The sequence below is a fragment of the Aptenodytes patagonicus genome, chromosome 12 (assembly GCF_965638725.1).
Source record: "Aptenodytes patagonicus chromosome 12, bAptPat1.pri.cur, whole genome shotgun sequence".
Lineage (NCBI taxonomy): Eukaryota > Metazoa > Chordata > Aves > Sphenisciformes > Spheniscidae > Aptenodytes > Aptenodytes patagonicus.
The window spans coordinates 11,701,039-11,723,504 of NC_134960.1; the positions used below are offsets into that span (position 1 = coordinate 11,701,039).

General features: G+C 43.6%; 1 protein-coding gene across 3 annotated transcripts in view; it reads right to left on the reverse strand.

The window, feature by feature from the left end:
• The window catches only part of BNIP1 (BCL2 interacting protein 1), a 178,459-nt gene that overhangs the window by 33,964 nt on the left and 122,029 nt on the right, over window positions 1–22,466 (reverse strand). For 2 of the 3 annotated variants that reach the window (XM_076350389.1, XM_076350390.1), the window contains exon 6: window positions 9,997–10,073. In XM_076350389.1, coding sequence (XP_076206504.1) covers window positions 9,997–10,073 — 77 coding nt within the window. Of the gene's footprint in view, window positions 1–9,838; window positions 10,074–22,466 lie in introns of those variants that run through there. The other variant, XM_076350388.1, reaches the window with a different exon arrangement.

Below are 22,466 nucleotides of genomic sequence, written 5' to 3' on the forward strand. Positions count from 1 at the left end.
AGAACAAGAATGTAAATAGCTTAGATTACTTATCACATTTAAAAAAAAAGACCTCTCAAGTTTGCAGCTATGCAGCCCGCAATCCGTACAGACAGCCCTGGGATACTAGTGAATAATACAACCTTCAGTTCTTCTTTAGCAAAACAGATGAAGTTTTTACTTGTTCTTCTCTTACTGGTGTTTTTGGAAAATACAGAAAGGAAAAAATTGTCAGACAAAAATAGTCTACGTGTCACTTCAAACCAGTCACCTGGGACCTGGACTCAAAGACCATTGAAGTCAGTGGAAAGATTCCTCCCGACTTCCATGGGGTTTGGCTCAGACCCACACAAATGCACTTCTTGCAGGTGTAAGTTTACACGTTTCTTTTTAAACTGCCTGAACAAAGACTGCCCTCAAGAACCACCTTAACCACAGCTGCATTTGTCTGTAACAGGGAGCTTCCACCCTGCCTTCAGCAATGTTCCTGGTCCGGGGCCAAATCTCCAAGCCAGCACATCCCTCTGTCTTCTTCTCCAAACCTGTCATTTTTGTATGGCCCACATTTCTAAGTGTCCAGACACATAGGTCTGGCCTGTCTCTCCCCCACATTTTTTTGCCTACATGGCTAACACCACTGCCACCCAAGCGCCTGTGTAACCATCAGACGTTACCCAGGAACTGCAGAATTAACCTCCCACCCCCCCCGGGAGCTCCCCTTGGCAGATGGGTCTGCTCTCTGCTGCTGGCTGGCAGGACAGGGCAGGGCAGGGGAAGAGCAGTATGTGGCAAAAGTCTCATCATGGTTTTCATATACATTTCTATACATTAGAGATTATATATATTAATAACAGCACTCCTTTCATTCTATCCTTTTAGATAGTCCCAAGCAAATTGTCTTCTGAATTTGTCACTTCATATTCCAGAATATTGAATGAGGAACTGGGGAATTTTATCCTGGCTGGAGGTAAAAAAGCCAATTATTTTCACTTATTAGCTTATTGTAGCTGGAACCTAACTCCAAATGTATCAGGCTCAGTGCCTAGAAGGCTTCACCACATAACAAAGAGATCCCTAACAACCAAGAAGTAAGATAACCTCCTGCCGGCAGTTCTGGAGTTTGGTGCAGAAGGAAGAGGTGCCCATGTTAGCGGTAGTTATGCAAACCAAACAGAAAGCGAAATCAATGTGAACCTTGCCTAAATAGATCACTCATCTGCTTGGGCTTCCCCCTCTGCCCCCCTGATCCCCAAATGGTCTTTGAACATTCGGAGTTCAAGTCACTGAAGGGACAATTGCACACTCCACTAAGTTCAAAAACAAAACTTGCATAATATAGTGCTGAACTCAGAGGGTTAAAGGACGCCCCTGGGAGCAGCAGCAGCGACCAATGAGCATGTTGAATGTTCCTTCACCTTTCTGATCGCTCATTAAGCTTTGGCATGGTTCCATGTATGAACTCATTGCACCAAAACAGGCTTACTCCCCGCTATTGGGTTTAAACGTACAATACAAACAGGTCCTGGGATGGGCAAGCGCAGAGGATCCAAATGTGCAAAAGGTAAGCCAGACTCTGAAATTCACTGTACTGCAGAAGGCTATCTGTGGCTCTTCACAAGCTCAAAATGAGTATGAAATGTGCCAGGGACAACACATGCAAGGATTTATTAATTTTGCCAGAAATGAAATGGCATCCATCTCTAACGCTTGAGCACAGGTCGAGGAATCAGGAGAGATTGGCTTTCTGCCTGGTTCTGCTGCTCATTCCCACACTGACACCGTGCCACTTTCAGCACTGTACCTTTCCCCGTGCCTCAGTTTCCCCATCTGCATTCTGCAGGTCTGTGGTTCAAAGCTGCTGCATGTATTTTTTAAAGAAAGGAGCGCTGAAAAGAAAGCCAAAAGAGGGAAGGAGGGAATGGAAAGGCAAATCCTTCCAACACTAGTCAGCCCTCACTTTGCCTGAGTAAGAACCACAGGAGAGGTGGAAGGAAAAGGAACCATGAAGGCTGGAAGCACTAGGTTTCAGACAAGTCCACCGTGACAACTGTGCCCCTCTATTAGAGGGGTCGGTTCAAATCAGCAGCCATAAGCTTGGTCCTCCTGGGCTTTGCTCCCTGCCAACAGTATTCAATGTACTGCTTTGTCTGTCAGAAAGAACATGTAATTGCTGTCGTTCATTATTTACAGATGTGCAGATATCTGAATCTACTCAACAACCATACTGAGCTGCTGTCCAGAGCCAAGAAGTTAGGTTCACAAGAGGCTTAAGACGACTATCCTGAGAGATGAGAATTGGGTTTCTGGTGTTCAATTCAAGCCGTTTGCCCCTTGAAAACACCTGCTGGTTTCTTCCCTTGCACTCACAGGGAAGCAAAAGACAATTTCATGCTATTCCTTATCTGCCTCCTCTGTATCCTTTTGTCAGTTCCCACCAGTGGCTTCCCTATCAGGTGTCACATCTGGGAGGGATGTAAAGCTGACAGGCAGAGAGATGCCTGCCCAACCATCTCAAATTAACCACTTCCATGCTTTTCCCTGTGTAAACATGGGTTCACTCACTGGGTCAGCGGTAGGTAAATAACTGTTCTCCCCCAGCTTGGGACAGTATCAATTGATATGAACCTGGCCCTGCCAAAGCTAACATCAAACATGTGTTGACTTCAACACTCTTGCAAAATGATAACAACACAATGCTGTGATATTCCCCAGAATGGCTCCCTTCAAGACTGAGACAGTGGGAAGATGAAGAAACATCCATCTCTACAGAGGCTCACCAAGCATGCTTGGGAGGAAGGGAGCAGGAACCCAGCAGCCCACAAACAAGGGTGTAGCACAGTGAGAGGAGCTGATACAAGGTGAGCATCTCACTTTTACTTTGAAGGATTAAAGTCTTTAGAGGATGGGCTCACAATCGTGCAGCACTGCTCCATCAGCCCATTTTGGAGAAGAGGGTGGGGGATCACTATGCACAAGGACAAATAATTTCCTAGTGAAGACTGGACCATTCGATGGCAAAGAAACCCAGAGCAGGTCCTAGATGGCTGGCAGTGGACTGGCAAGGACCAGTCATAAGTGATGGATGGCATCTGCAAATCACTAAGGTTAAAAAACCCTGATAATAAAAACCACAAGCTAAGAAATTTGGGGCATCTCCAAATTTCTGTGCATTTATCTAACACTTGTCAGACAAGTTGAGACTCCTGTTTTACATGTGAGCACCTAAAGACACAGAAGTAAAGTGACTTTCAGGGGATCTCTAAAAACAATGGGGACTTGGAAATTAAAAAAAATTCCCAGCCCCTGGGCTAATGCCTCAACAACTAGCCATTTTCTTAAAGCACAAGGCAGCTAAAATACTGGCTAAGTTACAATAGTATGGGGTAGAAGGTAACAGGATTTACAGGGTTAGATTTAACAGGATTGAAGGTTAACAGGATTTTAAGGTTAGGGTTTAAAATAACACCGCAAAAATGGAAATCCACAGTTACGAAGAACGATCTGTATTATTCATTTCTTTCTCCCTCAATCTGCACAGGCTGTAAATCAACCCAGATCAGGAGACGTCACCAGCCAGTGCTGTCCTCTCCAGCACAGAGCACTGGACTGGCAGACAGGATACACAGGGATTTTATTTTCAGGGCTCTGACACTGAGCTGTTATGCGACACCTGGAAAGTCACATCACATTTCTGCTTCTTCTCCCGCCAGCTGTTGGTTTAGGTTATTATCATTGTTATTATTATTACTATTATTTCTACCACTGCTGCTATAGGCACTACCACAGGAACCCCCCTCAGATATCAGGATCTCATGTGCAAATCACTGTGTGCACAGAATTCTGTAAAAAACCCTCAAACCTCTTCTCCCAGGAGGAATTTATGCCCTAAACCAAAAGAAAACAGGTGGAAACAGGCAGATAGGAGAGTGCTGGCACCGGGGAGGCAGGGCTGCCCAGCACTGTGCACCAGAGCGAACACCCCTCGCTCTGGGTTCACAGAGCGTCCTGGCCGACAGGGCTGGTCTCTTTTGGGGTTACTAATCATCACCATGGTATCAGCAATACACAGTTTATATGTGCAAAGCTCCTGGGATGTACACAAGGGATTAAAGCACAGGGAAACAGATCCTGAACGACCAGAAGAAAATGTTCAATTCACGCCTTTAGTCTTTTCTAACAACTGCGCTTCTGCGTATTTGAGCCTCTCTCCAAATATCGCTGGTTACAAGTATTTGACACAAAGCAATGCCAGGAAGCACTTTTGCTCGGTTTTGTTTTTCTGTGGATGCAGAACCCTGCCTAAATAATCACAAGCTAGAAATACTGGACTGTCGTGGCTGCATGGCCTGGATTTTTCTTCCAGCACCATGAGATTTCAGACGGGTGTGCTTCTTGGTGTGCTATGCTTGGTATGTACTGGATTTGATTATAGGTTTTCTTGCACTTCTATCTTCATTAGTTCTACATCACAGAGAGCGTGGAATGCACGCATTGGCAGCCCAAGAAAATTAAGATGTGACATTGTTTTTCAAGGGCATATGCTTGGGGCATATGTTTCTCCCTACTTCTCCTCTATCAATGCATAAATCCCAAATGGAGCTATCAACAAAAATAAAAAGAACCATGCTGACCCAGTTTAAGGGTTGGTTTGGGTTGGGTTTTTTTTTTTCCTTTCATTCTTTTGCTTCTCAAGGCCAGAGACAGAACAGAGGCCACAAGCAGAGCTGCCAAAACACATGTGCATGTTGGACATTTTTGTCCAAAGACACTATGAAGTGCTAAAATATTAAATATGTCAAGCAAAAAGGTTTCCTCTGGCCTTCGGAGGAGTTCTGCAAATGGCAATAAAAATGTAAAAGAAGAATGCTGAATAATCAAATGTGGTTTCTTTTTTTAAATGTAAATAGTAAAGGCTGAGTGTTAGTGAGTTGAGGCTGAGTCCTGGAGACTCCACGCTTAAGAGCAGAGACAGCCCTGGGCAGAGGCAGGACAAGGCTCCTCAGACCCCCTCCCTCCCCTGCCCTGGAGGGATCATTTCTAGGGGTAAGAGACATATAGGGTCCCACTAGCAAACATCCTGAATTGTGAGCTTCAGGACCAGACATACGGGATCAGAGGGGGTTTTGCACCATCCAATCCAGGCTTGGAAATTCAGAATAAGCTTGGCTTTTCAGTCCCCCTGTCCCACTCCGAGTTGTTCAGAACCAGACTTTGGATTCGGGGCTGTTTTCCAGCCCTAACAATCTCCTCAGATCTTGACTTCTCCGGCAGGACTGCCAGTAAGGAGAGGATGCAGAGAAGAGGATATTTGAAAAAGCAAACGCTCGCCTTAGATGAACTCAGCAGTGACCCCTGAATTCAACCCCCAAAGGTCAGTAAACAGCCACTGAATGGCAGCGACAAACACTGCTGACAAGTTCGAGGACAAGCCAGGACATAAAGTCCACTCTCACTCCCCAAGCATGCCATACTACTTATGGTCACTGCTATTATTTAGCTGTTTGGACCATGCTTCCCCCCTCCATCGTGCGGTACCAGAGACGGGGTGCTCCGAGACAGCAAAGGTCTGGGATCGTAACAGAGTCCCTAAGCTGTGTTGGTGGCACTTTTTTTTATTATTATTATTATTTTTGTCTGCAAAACCCACTTAAGTAAATAGCAAGTAATTATGGTGTTCTGAAGTGACCTTATGGAGCATGTGCTCGAGTCCATGGACCTCGGCCAAAGCTACTATTGTGGATTTCATGCCAAGGCTTGGGAGAACCCTGGCTCCCTCCCATTGTTTTCTTTGGCCGGGCTCTATGGATTCTCAGCCTGGCAAGAAAGCCCCATTTTAAAAGTACTGGCAAACGTCGTGCAGTTTGTCACACCACGGCTTATGATTTAGGACCTTGATTTAGGCTCAACACTGGGCTCTTTTGTTTAGCTGTGTTGGTACATCATTTGCAACTTTGTATTAGTTAATAAACGTCAGTCGGCTAAGAGCGTGGCATGTCCAGTATTGCGGTGAGGATTTTCCCTTGAATATACAATCCGTAGTGGGAATGACTGAGGGAAATTGAAACAGCTCTATCCGTCAGCCGGGGGCTTAAGCTCGTGTAAACAAGGCTTTCTAATACAGTGGATGCCTCAGTGATAAAACGATATTGCTGCATACCTGGGTAAACCCAGAGCTGGAGGATAAGGATTTGCACTTCTCTTTTTTGTTTAATAGAAACTCTTTGTTTATGATTCGACCTCAGAAATACAGGTGAAATTTGAGGAGGTTAAAAAAAAAAAAAAAGAACAAAACCAAAACAACCCCACACACACAAAACCACCTATCTGGCTCCACAAATCCAACTTACAGTTCCCTCAGGCTTTGCTAGTACGTAGTTATAAGCAAAAAATGACTCTGCAAAAAGCAGCCTTTTGGTAAAAACCAGCTCTTGCGCACTTTGTGTATTTTGGAAGCCATATTCAATCATTTTACTGGCTAAGGATAGCAAAAACCAGATGCTGAGATTCAGACTCCTCCAAATCCTCTGTGTATGGGGAGGAGGGGGAAGAGGGCAGGCTTAATATTTAAAATCAAACTAGTGTGAAGGAGAAAAGTGGTCTTTTAGAAATAGAGTCAAATAGCTCTAAATCCCTGTACCTTTGTGACTGGCCCTGCTGAAACTCAAAAGAAAAAAACCAGCCCTCTCTGCTTCTTATTGATTAGAAATGAATAAGCCAGCCAGCTTCCCCCCAAAATAACTGTCACTTTTTTGCTGTCGAACTAATCAAGAATAATAGAACACAATTATTAAATCATGGATACAAATGCAAATGAGCTAGTAAACCAGCTAATTAATGACCGTACTGGATCAAATCACCAGTGACTGAGTTGGCCCATAACAAAGCAGAGATGAAGCTTATACTAGGGTCGGTTCCTACTAATACTGAGCCTAAAAAATCAAGGATGTGGTTGGTGCTACCTCCTGGCCCCTGTAGCCATTACAGATTCCTCTAGGGTCCAAATAGACAAGGAAAGGCTTTATTTCCTCCATCTTTAAGTCCAGTGTACCTACCTTTGATATATAACACTTGGCAATTCCTATTTTCTCACTAGAGAGCTTTTTTGGTAGTATTTTACAGTCTGTGTGATTCGAGGGAGGATTGCTCAGAATTTGGGTTAAGAAGTGACAAATGGTGCCATTCTAATACATAGATCTATACAAAAGGCTATCAATTCCAACTCCTACTGTCTCTTTAACACCTCAAAAGTATAAGTGAAAAACATCAGAAGGAACTGCCTACCAGTGTACTTTCTATATGGACAAAATAGGGAAAAAAGGGAGTAATATTATTTCATGACAAACAAAACAGACACGCATGACACGACACACTCTCCGGAGTCTTATGGCACCAAGGTTTGGTGATGTCACCTCTAGTCTGTATCTCACACCAACAGGTTTCTCTGAGCTCCTGGCTCATCAGGTTGACCCGGCACAGACATGTTTTTCTCCTTTTATACGCCTTGTCTTGGAAAGCACAGAAGTCATCCTCGCTTTGTGGTGTAACATTGGAATTACGGCAGTATGACCGTATTCTGCTCATACCTAACCGTGGTTGTAACTCCATCTTCCTCCAGTCTCTGGCACTTCTCCAGAGCATTTCTAACCAAACCAGGTTAGCAAAAGCCAACCCTGATCAACACAGAGCAAACTGAATCCCTGAACAGCTTGGAAAGTCCCTCTCTTTGCATTGGTCGGTCTTTCACAATATCTGTCAGAACAGCCACAAGCAATGAAAGGTCCAAAAAGCACGGGATAAACCAGAGCCAACTGCATGAAAGGCATCTCAGCACCCGTCTCTGGTGAGCTGTGGAGGGCTCCCACATGGCTCAGCCTCAACGTATTCATGGACATAACTTATGACCTGATGAGCTGCTGCAGTTTCTGACTCACAGTCTCAAAAATTCTCACGGCTTTTCTGAAAATACACCTTGAGGTTCCTCTGCAACCAACTGGAAGTTGATAAAACAACCACTCTTGGATTAACAGGGTAAAGGGTCAACCTCCAGTCACAGGACCCAATGTCAGACTTGTGCTACAGCTCATTGGTACAAATCCCATTTAAGCTAAAGAAAACTAAAATGTGTGTACACCCAAGCCCACTCTTATGTCTATGTACACTTCGCACCAGCCCCTGTGATTTCTGGTCCCAAGTTCACACCCATACAGGAAAGGGACTATTTTTTGCTTCAGGTGTGACTGAAATCTCACTCAACTCACCATGCTCATGAGAATTCAATGCTGGATCTCACTAAACAGCTGACCTGACTTAAGGCTTGCCATATGAGGCCAAATCCTAACAGAAACCACCTGTGGTATTTCAATAATATTAAATCCAAGCTGAATTCAGCCTTGTACCTGACTCACATCCAGCATCAATTTCCTTGGCCCACTTCTAGTCCCTTGCTGTCAGCACTCCAGGACTGAGAGTCATGGAAGAATAAGCTGCATTCTGTTAAACCTCATGGCCAACGCTGCCAGCTGAAGTGTTATCCCTGCTATCCATACTGGGGATGGTGATGGGGTATGAAACAGAACAGTTTGTTTTCCAGATCTGATGCAAGGTTTCAGTTATTCAGCTTGCAGTTTTGACTACAAGGGGGGTTAGCCAGCTCTGACAACATATGGATGTGGTTCATGGTACTAGCTGTTTCCTATAGGATCTGGAAAGGTCTGAGGCATGACTGTCTTACTGCAGCACTTGGAATTGGCTGCGATGCACAGGAGGCGAAGGAATTCCTGGGAAAGGCCGGGGCCTCTCCAGGGATGGTCCCCAGTCCTGGCACTCACTCCCTTTGTAGTACACCAGCTCAAGAGGTTGCAAGGTTTGTTCGTTTAGCCAGCATCTGGCTGGCTGCAAGACATATCGCTCTACTCGCTAGCGACCGAGTAGGAAAGCTCATTTATTGTTATCTCTTTTGGCCATATTTATATAACTATTTCTAATATCTCAGCTGCTCTGTACAGACAGCAACAGACCTTGTGCTACGTTAGCATGTCAAACATGCACCATGTATCTGTGCAGAGGGGAAACCGTATGAATGGAAGACATGTCAGGTCATTTCAACCACAGTATATAACTGAAGCCCTATCAGGCCATACTGATTATGGAATTTAAACAGTAAACAGCCCACCGATTTGCTCTTTTAAATACATCATTTTTCAGCCCCATCTTCCCCAGATCCTGCAGAAGCTTGCAGATTTATCCTTGAGGCAAAATGACATCTAAGATGCTTTTGCATCTCCAGTCTTCTCTTCTCCTTCCCATACTCTCTCTCCTATGAACCTGAATTGTTCCCAGAGGCCATGCCCACACAACAGGGCAGGCATAGCTCTTCCATGCACCCCACAGCTCAAAAGCCCAGGTGCCCACATGTCCTCCCCAAATATCAAGATAAAACCTCTCTCCGTGGCTTTGTTTCTTTTAGAAAGACACCCAAATGCACAGGGAGGGAAGGAGCTGGGATGAGTTCAAACAGCTTCTCCTGGTTGCAAGACCAGAGGATCAGGGATACAGGGTGCCTCCGCTCACAGCACAGGCCCAGGCAATAGCTCCAGATATTTCCCTTCCACTTGTCAACGCCACAGGGCAAGGGCAGAAGAAGGTCTCCACCGAGAGCCGATACTACTGTCTCCTCAACGGGAAGACAAACGTCCTAGCATGTAGCCCAGTGAGCAGCGCCAGATTCTGGTCCTATTGCTGCCAACACCATGAGGGAAAGGTGATGTCGGCGACCAGAAAATGTGAATTTGGATGTGTGGTGCAGGTTCATCTCACCAATTAAGGTATAAACAAGCAGAAATGCAAACAACATTAGCCAGAATTGTTTATGATATGAACAGTGACCTGGCATCTGCCACTTCATCACCCATTTCTGTTAGAAGAGGTATCCTTGTCTCTGTCTGCCATCAGCACAGAGGAAGTTGCTTCAACTACTTGTATATATGTGCCAAAAAAGATAACTGAAGTTATGCTCACATGTATCAAAACGAGGGAGTGCCACCAGAGGTTCTGAGGACGGGACAGCAACTTCATCCTTGTACAGAAAAGTTTCACTGAAATGAAAATAACAAGAGCAAGAAGGTGAATAGAAGATCAAAGGAGATCATACTGCCTTTTTCCCTCAAGGGCCTGATACCGCAACCAATAAATCAATGTCAAAACTCCCACTGCATTTAGAAAAGAATTTAAATATTTTTGGAAAAAAATATATTTTGTACAAAATGTCATTTGTGTGGAAAGAATGTTTGGACAAGAAAATAGTAACTATTATTATTGGCATTATCACAGAAATAAGGCCCCAGTTGTCCTTTCTTAGAAGAGTTAAATTTCTCCTGTTATGAAACAGGAAAACAATCTCTGTAAGGAAAAATTTTCCAGCCAATGCCCATCCAAAACTCCAGGTCACCAGCAAATATATCCAAATACACAATAAGGTCACACAAAGAAATACAGAGAACAGCCCTCTTTGTCTAGAATATTAAGTACTGGAACAAATAACAGCAACGTCCTTACGAGTTGTTCACATTTTTCCCAGCATGCTGAGGGTTGCTCCCCCCCCACTGCACTGTATGGATTTGTCTGTCTCATCATCCATCTCCCCTCCATTCCAAGTAAAGCAAGTAGTATGTCTTCTTCTGGAGTGACCTATTAGACTACAGATCTCCGGAGCTTGCAGATACAGCTAGTCCAACTAGAAGCCTTTGTTTTGGTTTGTTTTTTTTAAGTGAAAGAGAACACTTAACAAATAACCCTTCAACTCATTCCTGTCCTCCTCTGTTCTCTGTTTCCTACAACCCTCATGCTACCCAGTCCCATCTCCTTACTGCTTTCATCTTCTCTGCTGTTCCTTGGTCCTTTTTCCCTTGCATTTTTTTTTTTGTGCCAGAAGTGACTGTGCTTTCTTTAACTATAAGCCTTATCAAGGAAGCCAACAGTTGACATAGGTCTGACCACAAGTCTGTCATACCAGCCTTTAGAGGGGAAAATACAGGTTTGATCAGTTCAGAGACTAGAGCTCCTTCACCAACCATTCTAGTCAAAACCAGAAAATATGCATCTAGATTATAGTTCACTCAGTTCTTACAGGTACAGTATAAATGCATCTTAACGGTTACTTAGAATACCCCACTACCTTTCACATCCTTCTCAGCACATTTCTTACCCCAAGATTTTCAACAATGACTACTACAGTTTCTTACCCAACCCTAATCCCATACTTCTCCTTATACTATATAATTATTTCTCATCCTGCAGTACTACCTTGATGTTATTTTTTTAATAAATCACGTTTGGTGTTGGCACGTGTGGGCCCAGTTATGGAGAGTGAAGCTTCAGCCGCTAACACTCACAGGTTTGAGGTAAATTGGATCCTCCCCCAGGGATCAACTTTTTGGGAGATATGCACACATGGAAAAGACAGATTTAAAAATAAATAGTGTCTCCAGGTTAGGTGTTACAGATGGGTGTAGCTCTCAATACTGCAAGCCTTCTTTTTGCAATAGTAATTTTAGCCAGAGGGCTCCTAATAGCTTCATAGGCTTTTAGCAAATGTTTTATAGTTTAATGACTGTTGTGGCAAGATAAGCAAAAAAAAAAAAAGAGGAACTCAAAAAGTTTGCGTGCACAGAATTTCTTAGTTGTACTTCTCTAATCCTCCAATAAGTGGTATAAAGGAGAGTCAGAACCTATTGAACCAAGGTCTGTTTGCTCAGTCCAAACATTATTAATGATGTGAGCTCCAAATAATTTGTTCTTTTCTCTCTTCTCTTAGATTCTGCATTTTGGACAACTTTTCAACAAAAAGATCAAGCACTATCTCCTTTCAAAGTGCCTCTAATTGGGTTATTACTGGGAGCATAAAATACACACATTTATTGTTATTGGACCTACCATAGGCTGACGCTAGCCAATGCTCACTTCCACTGGCAGCAGATAGTTATTTTGCCCCATTCAAATCTTTTTTATGTAAAGGAGTAAGATGCCTCCAGTGTCCATCAGGATGGAGTTACACGACTGACCCCTTCTTGAACAAACTTTGCAAACCACGAGCATCCACATCTGAGCAGAAACCGAGATTAAATACAGTTGTTTGCAGAACTTTTTCCTGCAGAATTTCTCAAAGTTCTTGTCCAAAAAAATCTCCCTCCCATCCCACAGGCATCCTGTACTGGGTCAATAGCTCACCGCCCGGCCATATCTCAATCCACGCCAGGGACAGAAGGAACTTTGTTCCATTAGCAGCTCCTGTAAGCCAGAACTCCTATTGCTGCAGTGGCTCCCCGGCAGTGACCACAATCCGCCCCGTATAGCCCTGCCCAAACCAGCCATTTCTGGGGGTCATTCCTCTAAATCTGAGCGGCTCTCCAGGGTCTTCATTTATGTGTCTTAGTCAAGTGAGATTATCCAGCCCTTGGTACCAGGGTAACAAAGTGCTCTTCTCAGAGCTGCCCAGCATCAGCCCACGATGGTGAGGGTCTCTGCCACTGCCTGGGGGACAGGTTTGGAGATAGAACTGGGCAAAATCCCTCGGCTGAAGGAAAACAAAACAGGCAGTGGTAGCTTGGCTGGATGTATACTGATTCTAGCAAACTGTTTCCATTGAAAGACATACATCCTGGGGGGGGAGGGGGGGGGAGGAGGCGGCAGGGATAAAAAAATTTAGATTTTCTAAATCAGTCATATTGGTAATTTTCAAAAATTACGTCACTGTGTTTTTGAAACATTCTAAAGTTCGAACAAAGTACATCTGAGTTAAAAAACATCTTTTGTTTGACCTGAAGTGAAGTCATTTCAATTCTGCAGTTAGTTTGGGGTTTTTTTTATCCTGCCCGCTTAACTCAAAATCAAGACCTTTTTCTTCTGAATTTTCAGATCAGCTAAGCAAAATCTGAAAAATTTATTAGTAGCACAAGTCTAGTTGTGAATTATCTGAGATCCCTGCATGAAAGACTCTCTCAATTATTTGGACATTTTATTTTCACCTAGAGATTCTGTACGCAAAGGAAGGGAAAGCTGGGATTTACAGTTCATTCATGTCCCTAGAAAACAACCTAGAGCTGTGAAAGCAAGTGTTCTCAGGTTATTTCTTCCTATTATATAGTCACCATTAACTCAGATTGTATTGTCAACTTCTGCTTGGGCTTAGCTTCAAGACTAATATTAAACTGTGCTGCTGCATAATTCTGTGGCTGTTTCCTTAGCCATAATGCAGGCTAATAGGTCAACCTTGGCTTTTGGTAAGTCATAAAATGGAAAAAACTCAGTTATAGGAGCTTTAGAATTCTTACTAGACAGCACGCAGTAATTCTTGTTCCTGAGTCATACTGCAAAAGCTTTTTATAATATCTTGCGTTTGCTCTCAGAGCAAATGATTACACTTCTGTGCTCTTCCTCAGCCATCCAAAAAGATATTTGAGATTCTCTGTGCAGTGAGGGATGAATGTGCTGCAGGGAACACTCTCTCAGGCAGCATGCGCTGTGGCTGCATATCCTGAAGTGCAGGAGCACTATTTGCATCAACATGTGCTGTGTCCAGGGCAGGAATGCCATTACGTGCTTCATTCACTGTGGATGTAGGAATATATTTTGTTACCTTTTAGGGTACATATACGATTGACATCAGGGATATGTTTCAAAAAGCATCCGCAGAGCTTCCGTGTTCACAGCACAGGCTGCCAGGGCAAGCAGAAGCAACTGTTGTAGCTGACCATTGAAGAGGACCTGTCAAAGCAATCTCCTCACAGATACATCCAAAATGTACCATGCTGTTACTAGTAAAGATTCAGTTTAAATGTGACCCAGCTCATAACCGGAAGAACTTGCCTTCCTATGGCATCTGGCTGGTACTAAAGTGATCCAGGGATGTCAAGTCTGACATGACTGCAGAAAGAGCCCACCTAACAGTGTTTGCACTGTAGATTGTTGATACAGGAACTCAAAGCACACTGCACGTACTACATCTTTCTATAGTACGCAAGGCAAAAAAGCATCACAGACTTTTCCAGTCATTTTATGTTCAGAGACCTAAAATCGAAGCTAGATCTCACAACTCCTGGTCCTTTATGATAGCCGCAAGAACATCTGCCCCAGACATTTCACCTCACCGGACACTTCTACACCAGAAATCTGACACAGCAACTGAATAGCACCTTCCCATAGCTTTCCAAAAGCAACTAGGTGTAGACCTTAATTATTAGGAGCAGAGAACAGACCTTTTCTTGAGTCATTTTCTGTCCCCTTTCAATATGAATTGAGAAGATGAATTATTTTCAGAGAGAATATAAAAAAGACTTAGCAGAAAGCCAGACCCTTACATGCTAGCAAGACTGGTAAAACACATCCTGTTGCTTTGGAAGGCATCAGCACGATGCTGCTCATTCAGCCTTTTCCTGGTGACCGCTCTAGAAAAGAAGGAGTCACACAAAGGCAGGGAGATTCACTGCTCCCCATGGTGCACATCACACAACAAGTCTGGCAATCACCTGTCCTGAGGAGGAAGAATCAAAGCAATGTCTTGCAGAGAAGGATGATCCAATGTTGAACATATTGAGCACTATCCAAATTCCAGACATGTCCGTGCTCCCTGTTATCCTGCTGTTCATGAACATTCACTCTAACGGGTGTTTCACAGGGTAATTGCCATCCTTCTTACCAGTAACTTGATCTGCGGGTGAGGAAGGGAGCTGATAGTTGAACCAGATTCCCCATTATTCAGTATTTCCTATTCTCCCACTAAAAAAAAAAAAAAAAAAAAAAAGTCAGTCATCTTATCTTGGAGCAGAAACAATGACTAGCAAATTTTCAAGGGGACAACTCCTGAACAATTCCAGGGCTGAAATCTGTTCGTATTAACCATCTGTCTAATAACAGCTCCATGATACTCAAAGGGAAAACACGTAAAATCTGTGTTCCTATTTTGGCACCTCAGTAACACAGCTTGCTTTTCAGAAGCACTCAATATCCAAACAGCCCTCATGGAAGTCAGCATGGGCAGAAGATAGCAACACTGGTTTGGACAGATAATAAGCATGGGAAAGAGGTGACCTTTGCTACATCTGCCTTCATCAAGCTGAACATTGATTTGCTCCCTCACATACACACCATAGGAAAGGCAGAGCCAGCAGGAGGGAAACAGCCAGGACACAGCATCCTCAAAAAAATCCCTCAAGATTACTCTGACATATTCCTGGGGGCAAAGGTGGATGCAAAGACCTAAGGTGTGCATAAAACTTCCTCATTTCCCCACAGCTGGAGTTTATTATCAGCTTTGTATATCTGTATTGCTCTAAACCTTGCATTTAACAGACATATTTCTAGTAACCATTTCTAAATTAACAGCATTTAAATGCTGAATATGGGCAGCCTGCAGCTACGCGTGCTGTAGAAGCAGATCTTGCAAGCCTTACTCACAGCAATAATGGCTTCGGTATCAGCTTCTTAATTATGATGGAAATTACTGGAGCAAATTACCATAAAGGTTTAGGAACATTCAGTCCATTCTGACCCTTCCGGGTCTGTGGCAATATGTATTTGATTTTTCTTCATAAATGTTAAAATGCCTTCCTTTTTTACCAGCCTTCCCTTCCTCTTGGGAACATGGAAAGAAACTTCTTTTCACCATGGCAAGGTACCAAGAAGACAGGTGGCTTCATGCATAAACAATGATAATTGGGAAAGAGGTGACAGAAATTCCACCCTGCACACTTCCAAGTCTAGCACACAAGTTCTCCACAGTGTATGAGGTTGCTTGAGGCAGAAAGGGGTTACCCGCTCCACTAAATCCTAACTCAAAATCAGTAACAACCCACCTATGGACCTTCGTCAACTCCAATTTTAGAGCAATTACTCTACGAATCCAGGGTCACATACTCACACTTAGAGGAAAAAAGTGAGAACAACACTAGTTGAAGAAATGAATCTTTTGCACCAACGTCGCCTTTACAGCCTGACCAAGGGAGGCAAAACCTTATACTGATGTACTTGTTTGCAACTGACAACTTTTGGGAAAGATAACAGCCTGCATAATGCATAGCAATTCTCTGGGAAAGAACTAAAGCACTATCAGTTTAACTTGATGTCTTTGTTTCTGTAAATATAGTTTTTAAAGGAGTCTGAGTGTTGAAAATCATCATTTTGCCACTTTTAGAGAACTAATGTTGCACGGTAAGTCAGAACAAATTCAAGGCATTAGTCCATTTTCAGTAGGGAATTCCTTCAGGTTGGATTAACCAAGATTTACTCGGTTTGCTTATGTTCTGTCTGCTTGTGTTGTCTTTGTACAAGTTCCAGTGAGCTCCGCTGGAATTAGTGTACTGATAGGGTCGTGCCAGGGGAGCCTCATCTGAGATGAACCAGATTGCCACTGGCACTTACTGGATCTTAATAGCACATTTGAACTTGCATGTACTTACATATATAGGCTGAGAAAGGGGGGCTGTAGGACCAGCAAACCGGCCTTCAGCTTCTCACATGAACTTGTATGGCGTGATCAGTCACCATGGCTTTTTGTTGTCCCAGAAACAAGCACTTCCCCCTGTGTTCTCATACCTCCGTGGATTCAGAACAGAGTGTTCCCTCCCATGCTCCGACCAGGAGGACGACGAGGGGCTGGCCCCGAGGGGTGATAATGAAAATGCCTTGGTAATGAACCCATCTGGTGATGTCCTCATTGGCCTGGCTTTCAGTGCCAAGAAACTCAGCAGGGGGCACCCGCTCTTTAAGGCAAGCATATGTACAATATGTATGGATTTTACTTTCCCTGCAATTTCCACCCCACCCCCCACTGCTAATGTTTTAAATACTTTCCCTGAAAATACTTCTCTGCAGGAATGGCTGCTAAGCAGATCTCCAACTTCGTGCTATGCAATCTAGTGGCCTGACCTTTTCAAGGGAAGAGTATCCCAAATGAAGCCAAGCACTTGGCGTGACAGGGCCCACGCTTCCAAACCAACACAAGTTAATGGATATCAAGGCAACCCCCATATTGCTGATCCAAAAAGGCCCGGATCTGCTTTCTGGCACTGGGGCTGAGTGACATGGCACCACTCACGTCCACAGAGACAGATGTTCTTCCTTACCAAAAGAGTGCATCTTGGCAATACTGCCTATTGAAAACAGTCTTTGGCCATGCTATCTCTAGACATGCTTGGACATCATCTAGCAGAGCGGTAACTGGCCCAGGCCATAAGCTTGCCACCAGGGTGCTAACACTGAAATAGTCTATTGTGTGGCAGCCTTCAAGCTTGTGTCCTGTTTAGCTCACTAGCACAGAAGTATCCCAGGACATCAGGTAGCCCAGCCATCTCCTGCAGGAGAAGCTCGCAGCACCCAGAGCCTGGAAGTGAGGCACCAGCACCTTCATCCACACCCAAACTCTGCAGCAGATGTCCATCAGCTTCCATAGACAAAGACTGGCTCTTGTCACCTCCTAACAGACATAACCACAACTGGCAAGTCAACAGAATGAAAGGTCTGAAAGGGAAAGGAGCCCACCGTCGCCTGTGCCACGGTACAGACACTGAACCAAGCCTACTGCTGGAGGATTTTAAGGAAGTGTCCAGCAAATAAAACTAATGGGACAAGCAGCACCTTCAGCCCTACTGGCCAGGAGGTCTCCCATAGCTCAAAAGTGCCCTCCTCTGGCTGATTTTGACAGACTCATCTATAATTGCTGGGATAACACTTTCTGTGGGAAGGAAAAATCAGCTGCAAAGTGATCACTGAAGAGCAAATTATCCTGCAGGAGGAGGTTTTGCAAAATGGTATGAGATGGGCCAGCTGCACCATGGCTCCCGTCACAGTCAACGTGCAGGAAGCAGCTCAGACCTGCAGGGAACAGCTACCCTCTGACGAAGTCCTCAGCCAGGGATTTCAGTTCAGGTCAGCTCGTGGTTCAGTTCATGGTCAGCCTCATGTTTTACGGTTCTCAACGTAGGTACTGAAAAAACTTAGTTTTCAGAACTGAGTTCGGAATTACAGAACACAATTTTCTGGTTCACAAATTTCCATACTGCTAAGTCATCTTTGGACTTTTGTCTCCAAGCAGTTGCCTGACATATCCCAGATGACTATTTTAGGAGAAAGCAAATCATGCCCTAGAAATGCCTGTTTTCTCTTTGCTGACTATAATGGCAGTCTAGACACTGAGCACAGATGGAGATCTCTGTATTTGGTCAGGTGAATCACACCCCCACAGACTCCGAGTTTCAAAACTTCACCCTTCATCCAAGCTTAAAAGTTGCTTTACTGGCTAAAGTTGTTCATGATGGAAACTATCCGCGGATATCTTAGGAATCTCCAACTTACCTATCTGTCACTGCATGCGTATTCCATCTAGGTATGTCATAGCTTTTTTTTTTCATTTCATTTTAATATCATGGGGAAGTTCCCTACTTTCCTTAGAAGATAATTCCACAGACTAGCAAGTCTTGGATTTATTCTTTCTCATCCTCCCTTATGATATATCTTGCGTATTTCCTAGAGATGATGTGTTTGCATTTAAGGATATTTGATATATAATCAACATTTATGTTTATATACCTTATCCACTTTTTATTTAAATAAATGTATATGTTTAAATAAATCAATCTAGAATCTCATTACTCAGTTCAGTCTTCTTGTGCCGTATGTTTCAGCTGAGCCTCCTTGATTAGCTGATGTCAGTAAGGAGCTGACTAGAACTACAACTTATAAGCCATTCTCCATGTATTTAAGAATGTTCACAACAGTTTAAGGAAAGAAGAATAAAAACACAGTTTTGTAAATCAATGGGAGTATATGTGCAAGCAAACCTAAGGCAGCTCTCAACGGGCTTCTTTACATGCCATTCACCTGATCTGCATGATACTTAGACAAAGACATCACTAATTGCTTTTGTACTGAAACAGCAGTCAATGGAAAAGGACAAAGGACGTATTTTCAGAAATGAACCAATGAAAGACAATTAGCAGTAACATTGAGACTCCTACAGTAAGCGAGGTTCATGGGGCAGAGGTTCATTGTGGAAAGCCCTAGAATGCTCTTACGGTGTTTCTATAACACTATTATGATTTGAAAAGACACCCTATGTCACAACATATGAGTAGGGGTAACACCACCTTTTTCCAGGGTGTATTTTTGCCAGCATGCCCAAGGCTCCTCTGTATTTAGCCCTATGTCCCTCATCACACGTTTGGGATTTGCCTTCCTAAGGTCCCCTCCAGTTTGACAACAGCATCATTCTGGCTAAAAAGACCTTCCAAAATACCTGATTACAGATTTTTTTTCCCCTGATAATTTGCCTCTCCACGTGGCAGGGAGTAGTCCTGTTTTCAGTTGGTAGGTCTGTCTGGCATGACATGCAAACCACCTAAGATGTTTGCTTCAATTCCCAGCAGTCAGGACAGAGTGTATTTGAACTTCTTGGAACATGCCAGACTTTGGGGTTTCTTGCATGTAATGGTAAGTGAGCTTCCTTGCTTTGATTTCTGCACCGAGTCATGGGTGACAGAAATACTCTTCATTTTTCACTTACGTAGGTAGCTCCACTCTTAGATATAATTGCATAAGTCTATTTGGCCGACTCAGACAGCCACTTTGTTCTGTTAACATCTCTGCCCACACCCGTCCTCATAAGTTTGTGACTTGGCTTGGACTTTTCTAAACAGACCATTAAGGATTTATTAAATCTAGTCTCTCAATAAAAAGAATATATATGGTATTATAAAAATCAACTGCCTGGCTTTGTTTTTTTCCAGTTTGGTGATATTAGAGCTACATCACCCAGTCTACTGTCCCTTACAGTCTGAAGGCTGTCTGGGTATAACTGATGCTACAACTTGGCGCAGGGTCTCTGTTACCACTGGCTACTACAGAGGAGTATGCAAGCCAATTACAGTCTAGAAGCATCAAGTCTTCTTGCCTTACCATTAACACTGGAAGCTTTATTATTGTGAAACATTTTTAATACGGCACCACCAAAAAGCCAAGAATGGAGCTCTTTGGGCACTATACATCCACAGGGAGGTAGACAGTCACTGTCCAGCTTGTAATAAAAAATAAATAAATAAATAAAAAAGAGATAAACAGGGCAGGAGAAGGGGTGTTCTGGGTCTAATTCTGAGATTATGTGAACTATTTGTGAACTCCTCTTCCCCCTGAATGTCTCTTGAATACCTTCTATGGGAGATATCTAATGCTGTACTTCTGACAGTCTGTAGTGGGTAGTAATAATTAAAGCACATCTTAAATAGAAGATAAGAGTGTATTTCTCAGAATCCCTACCAGGAAATAGGGTGGTTTGGCTTGGCAGAGTGCAAAAAAGTCTGGGATATTGTGTCAATATCACAGGATCTGCCTTTCTTTAAATATATAAAATCTCTCATGGTTACAGTTTAACATACAACCATTCTCTTTCAAATTCTGCTTTCAATAGTTTCTCAACATTGAGATGCAGCTTCTTCTATTCCAGTCCTTTTCACAGCAGCCAAGTCTACAAAAAGATTTTAACACTTCACATGTTCATAATTACTTTAATCAGAGAACTTCAGAGAGCTCTGCAAACATATTATTAACACTTGCAACAGCTCCACAGGTCTGTAGTAGGGGGTTCTCATTTTATCCCCAATGTATAGACAGAGTAACTAAGGTAACAGCAGGCAAAAAGTATTTGACTTCCCACTTCCAAGCTGTAGTGTGTTAACTATTAGATAATTATTCTTCCACTGAGAACAGCTTAATGCTGTAATGTACAAACATTGACTGCTTGTGCTCAAGTGCTGCTCTCCATCTCCTTCAGAGGTAGCTGCATCAATCTAGTTTCATGTAGAAATTACGGTCTATTTGCAAAGTTCGTACAGGGATTTTGGCTGCCAGACTGTGGAAGTCCAAATTGAAAGCGTCAGTTCAGACCCTGTACAAAAGCAGTCCTTCGCTTTGAGGTCTGAGCAGTAGACCTCCCTCACTAAAAACCAGGGACCCTACAATCCACACTCCCTCTGAGATACTACTGTGAACCAGGGCATGGAGGGGTGTCACTTGGTCACTGTCCCCCTCTCCGCTGTCACCAAACACCTGTAGCTAAGGCCTTTCCTTGGCAGGAGGTGTCCGGAGGGGCAGCCCCAGCCTCACCCCAGTGCCTGCCCCTGCCCTCTCTGCTGCACTTGGAGACACATTTTTCCAGCAATGGAGAGAGCTGCAAAAACCAAAACTGTTCACCTTTTCCAGGCTGGGAAAACATCCTGAACTGTTGCCTCCCTTCTACCCCATTACTAATCACTGGAAACAGCTGTTCCCTCTTTTTCTTTTTTCTTCTTTTTTTTGTTACTGTTTAATACCATTCTGATCAACTGTTTCTGGCAAAGACAGAATAGGAGAAAGAAAATTCTATGTAACACTCCACACAGCTGAAAAAGGTAAAGGCAGCTAATTGATATGATTCTTCAGCTCCCTAGAAATTGAACTGAAACACCTTAAACTCATCTCTCATAATCTGCCGATATTCAGGCTGTCCTGTATTCAAATTCACACCAGTACCCAAGAAAGGAAAAAACTATTTTTCATTTCCAGTCTTCCAACCCATCCAGGTCTCATGAACAACAGCTAATGAAGTAATAGGTTCAGATTTTGCCAGTACCTACTAGGGTAGGTCAACCTAGAACAGCTTGAAGCTATTAAAATGGTTCTATATATTTGTGAACACATGTATCAAAGTCAAAATGATGAAGTGCCTGGTACAGATAGATTTTGAAAACAGTCAAGAACTGTTTGTTCCCAGCCCTGGAGGAGTTATGGATCCCCGAGATGGACCATAGCTGCCAAATGAATCTAGAGATGAGAGCCTTCATCCCCTTCAAGATTCAGGGGGGGATGAAAGTCCATTTTGGTGCATCAGTAAAACCTTCAAAGCTGAAGGTGATGCGACTCGTGGACTGTTTAAAAAAAAAATCACCACACAGATGGCAAAATAAATGCAGAAAGGAAGAGCCAACTGTGAATCTGCGTGTATACAGGCCAGCTCCTCAGCTGTTAGGAGCGAGCCCAGTTTATACTAGCTGACAGCCTGACTCCATGGTTGGGGTTGGGGTTTTTTGTCTGGTTGGGGATTTTGGAGTTGTTGTTTGGTTGGTTTTTTTAAAGATGGTGATAAAGCTATTTAGGGGTAATATTTTTTCCCTTACACCCATTCTCTTCCTCCCCAGATCCAGCGCCCATAAAGCTCAACAGACCCCCATAGCCTCAGTGGGAGTAGACGTGGGGCTTTATGCCTGATGGTGGCAGCTGAATTCTGTGGTGAGGAGCAGGGTAGGTTGGCAGTAACATATGTCTGCCCCTCCATAGTCTTCAGCAGCCTCATCACCATGGCAATGGAGAAGGAACATCGGTTGGAGGAAAGCCCGGGGCAATAACGTAGTTATTCAACCTGGGAACGCTGCCTGGTTAGCGCATATCCAACCCAAATCCTCCTTCGC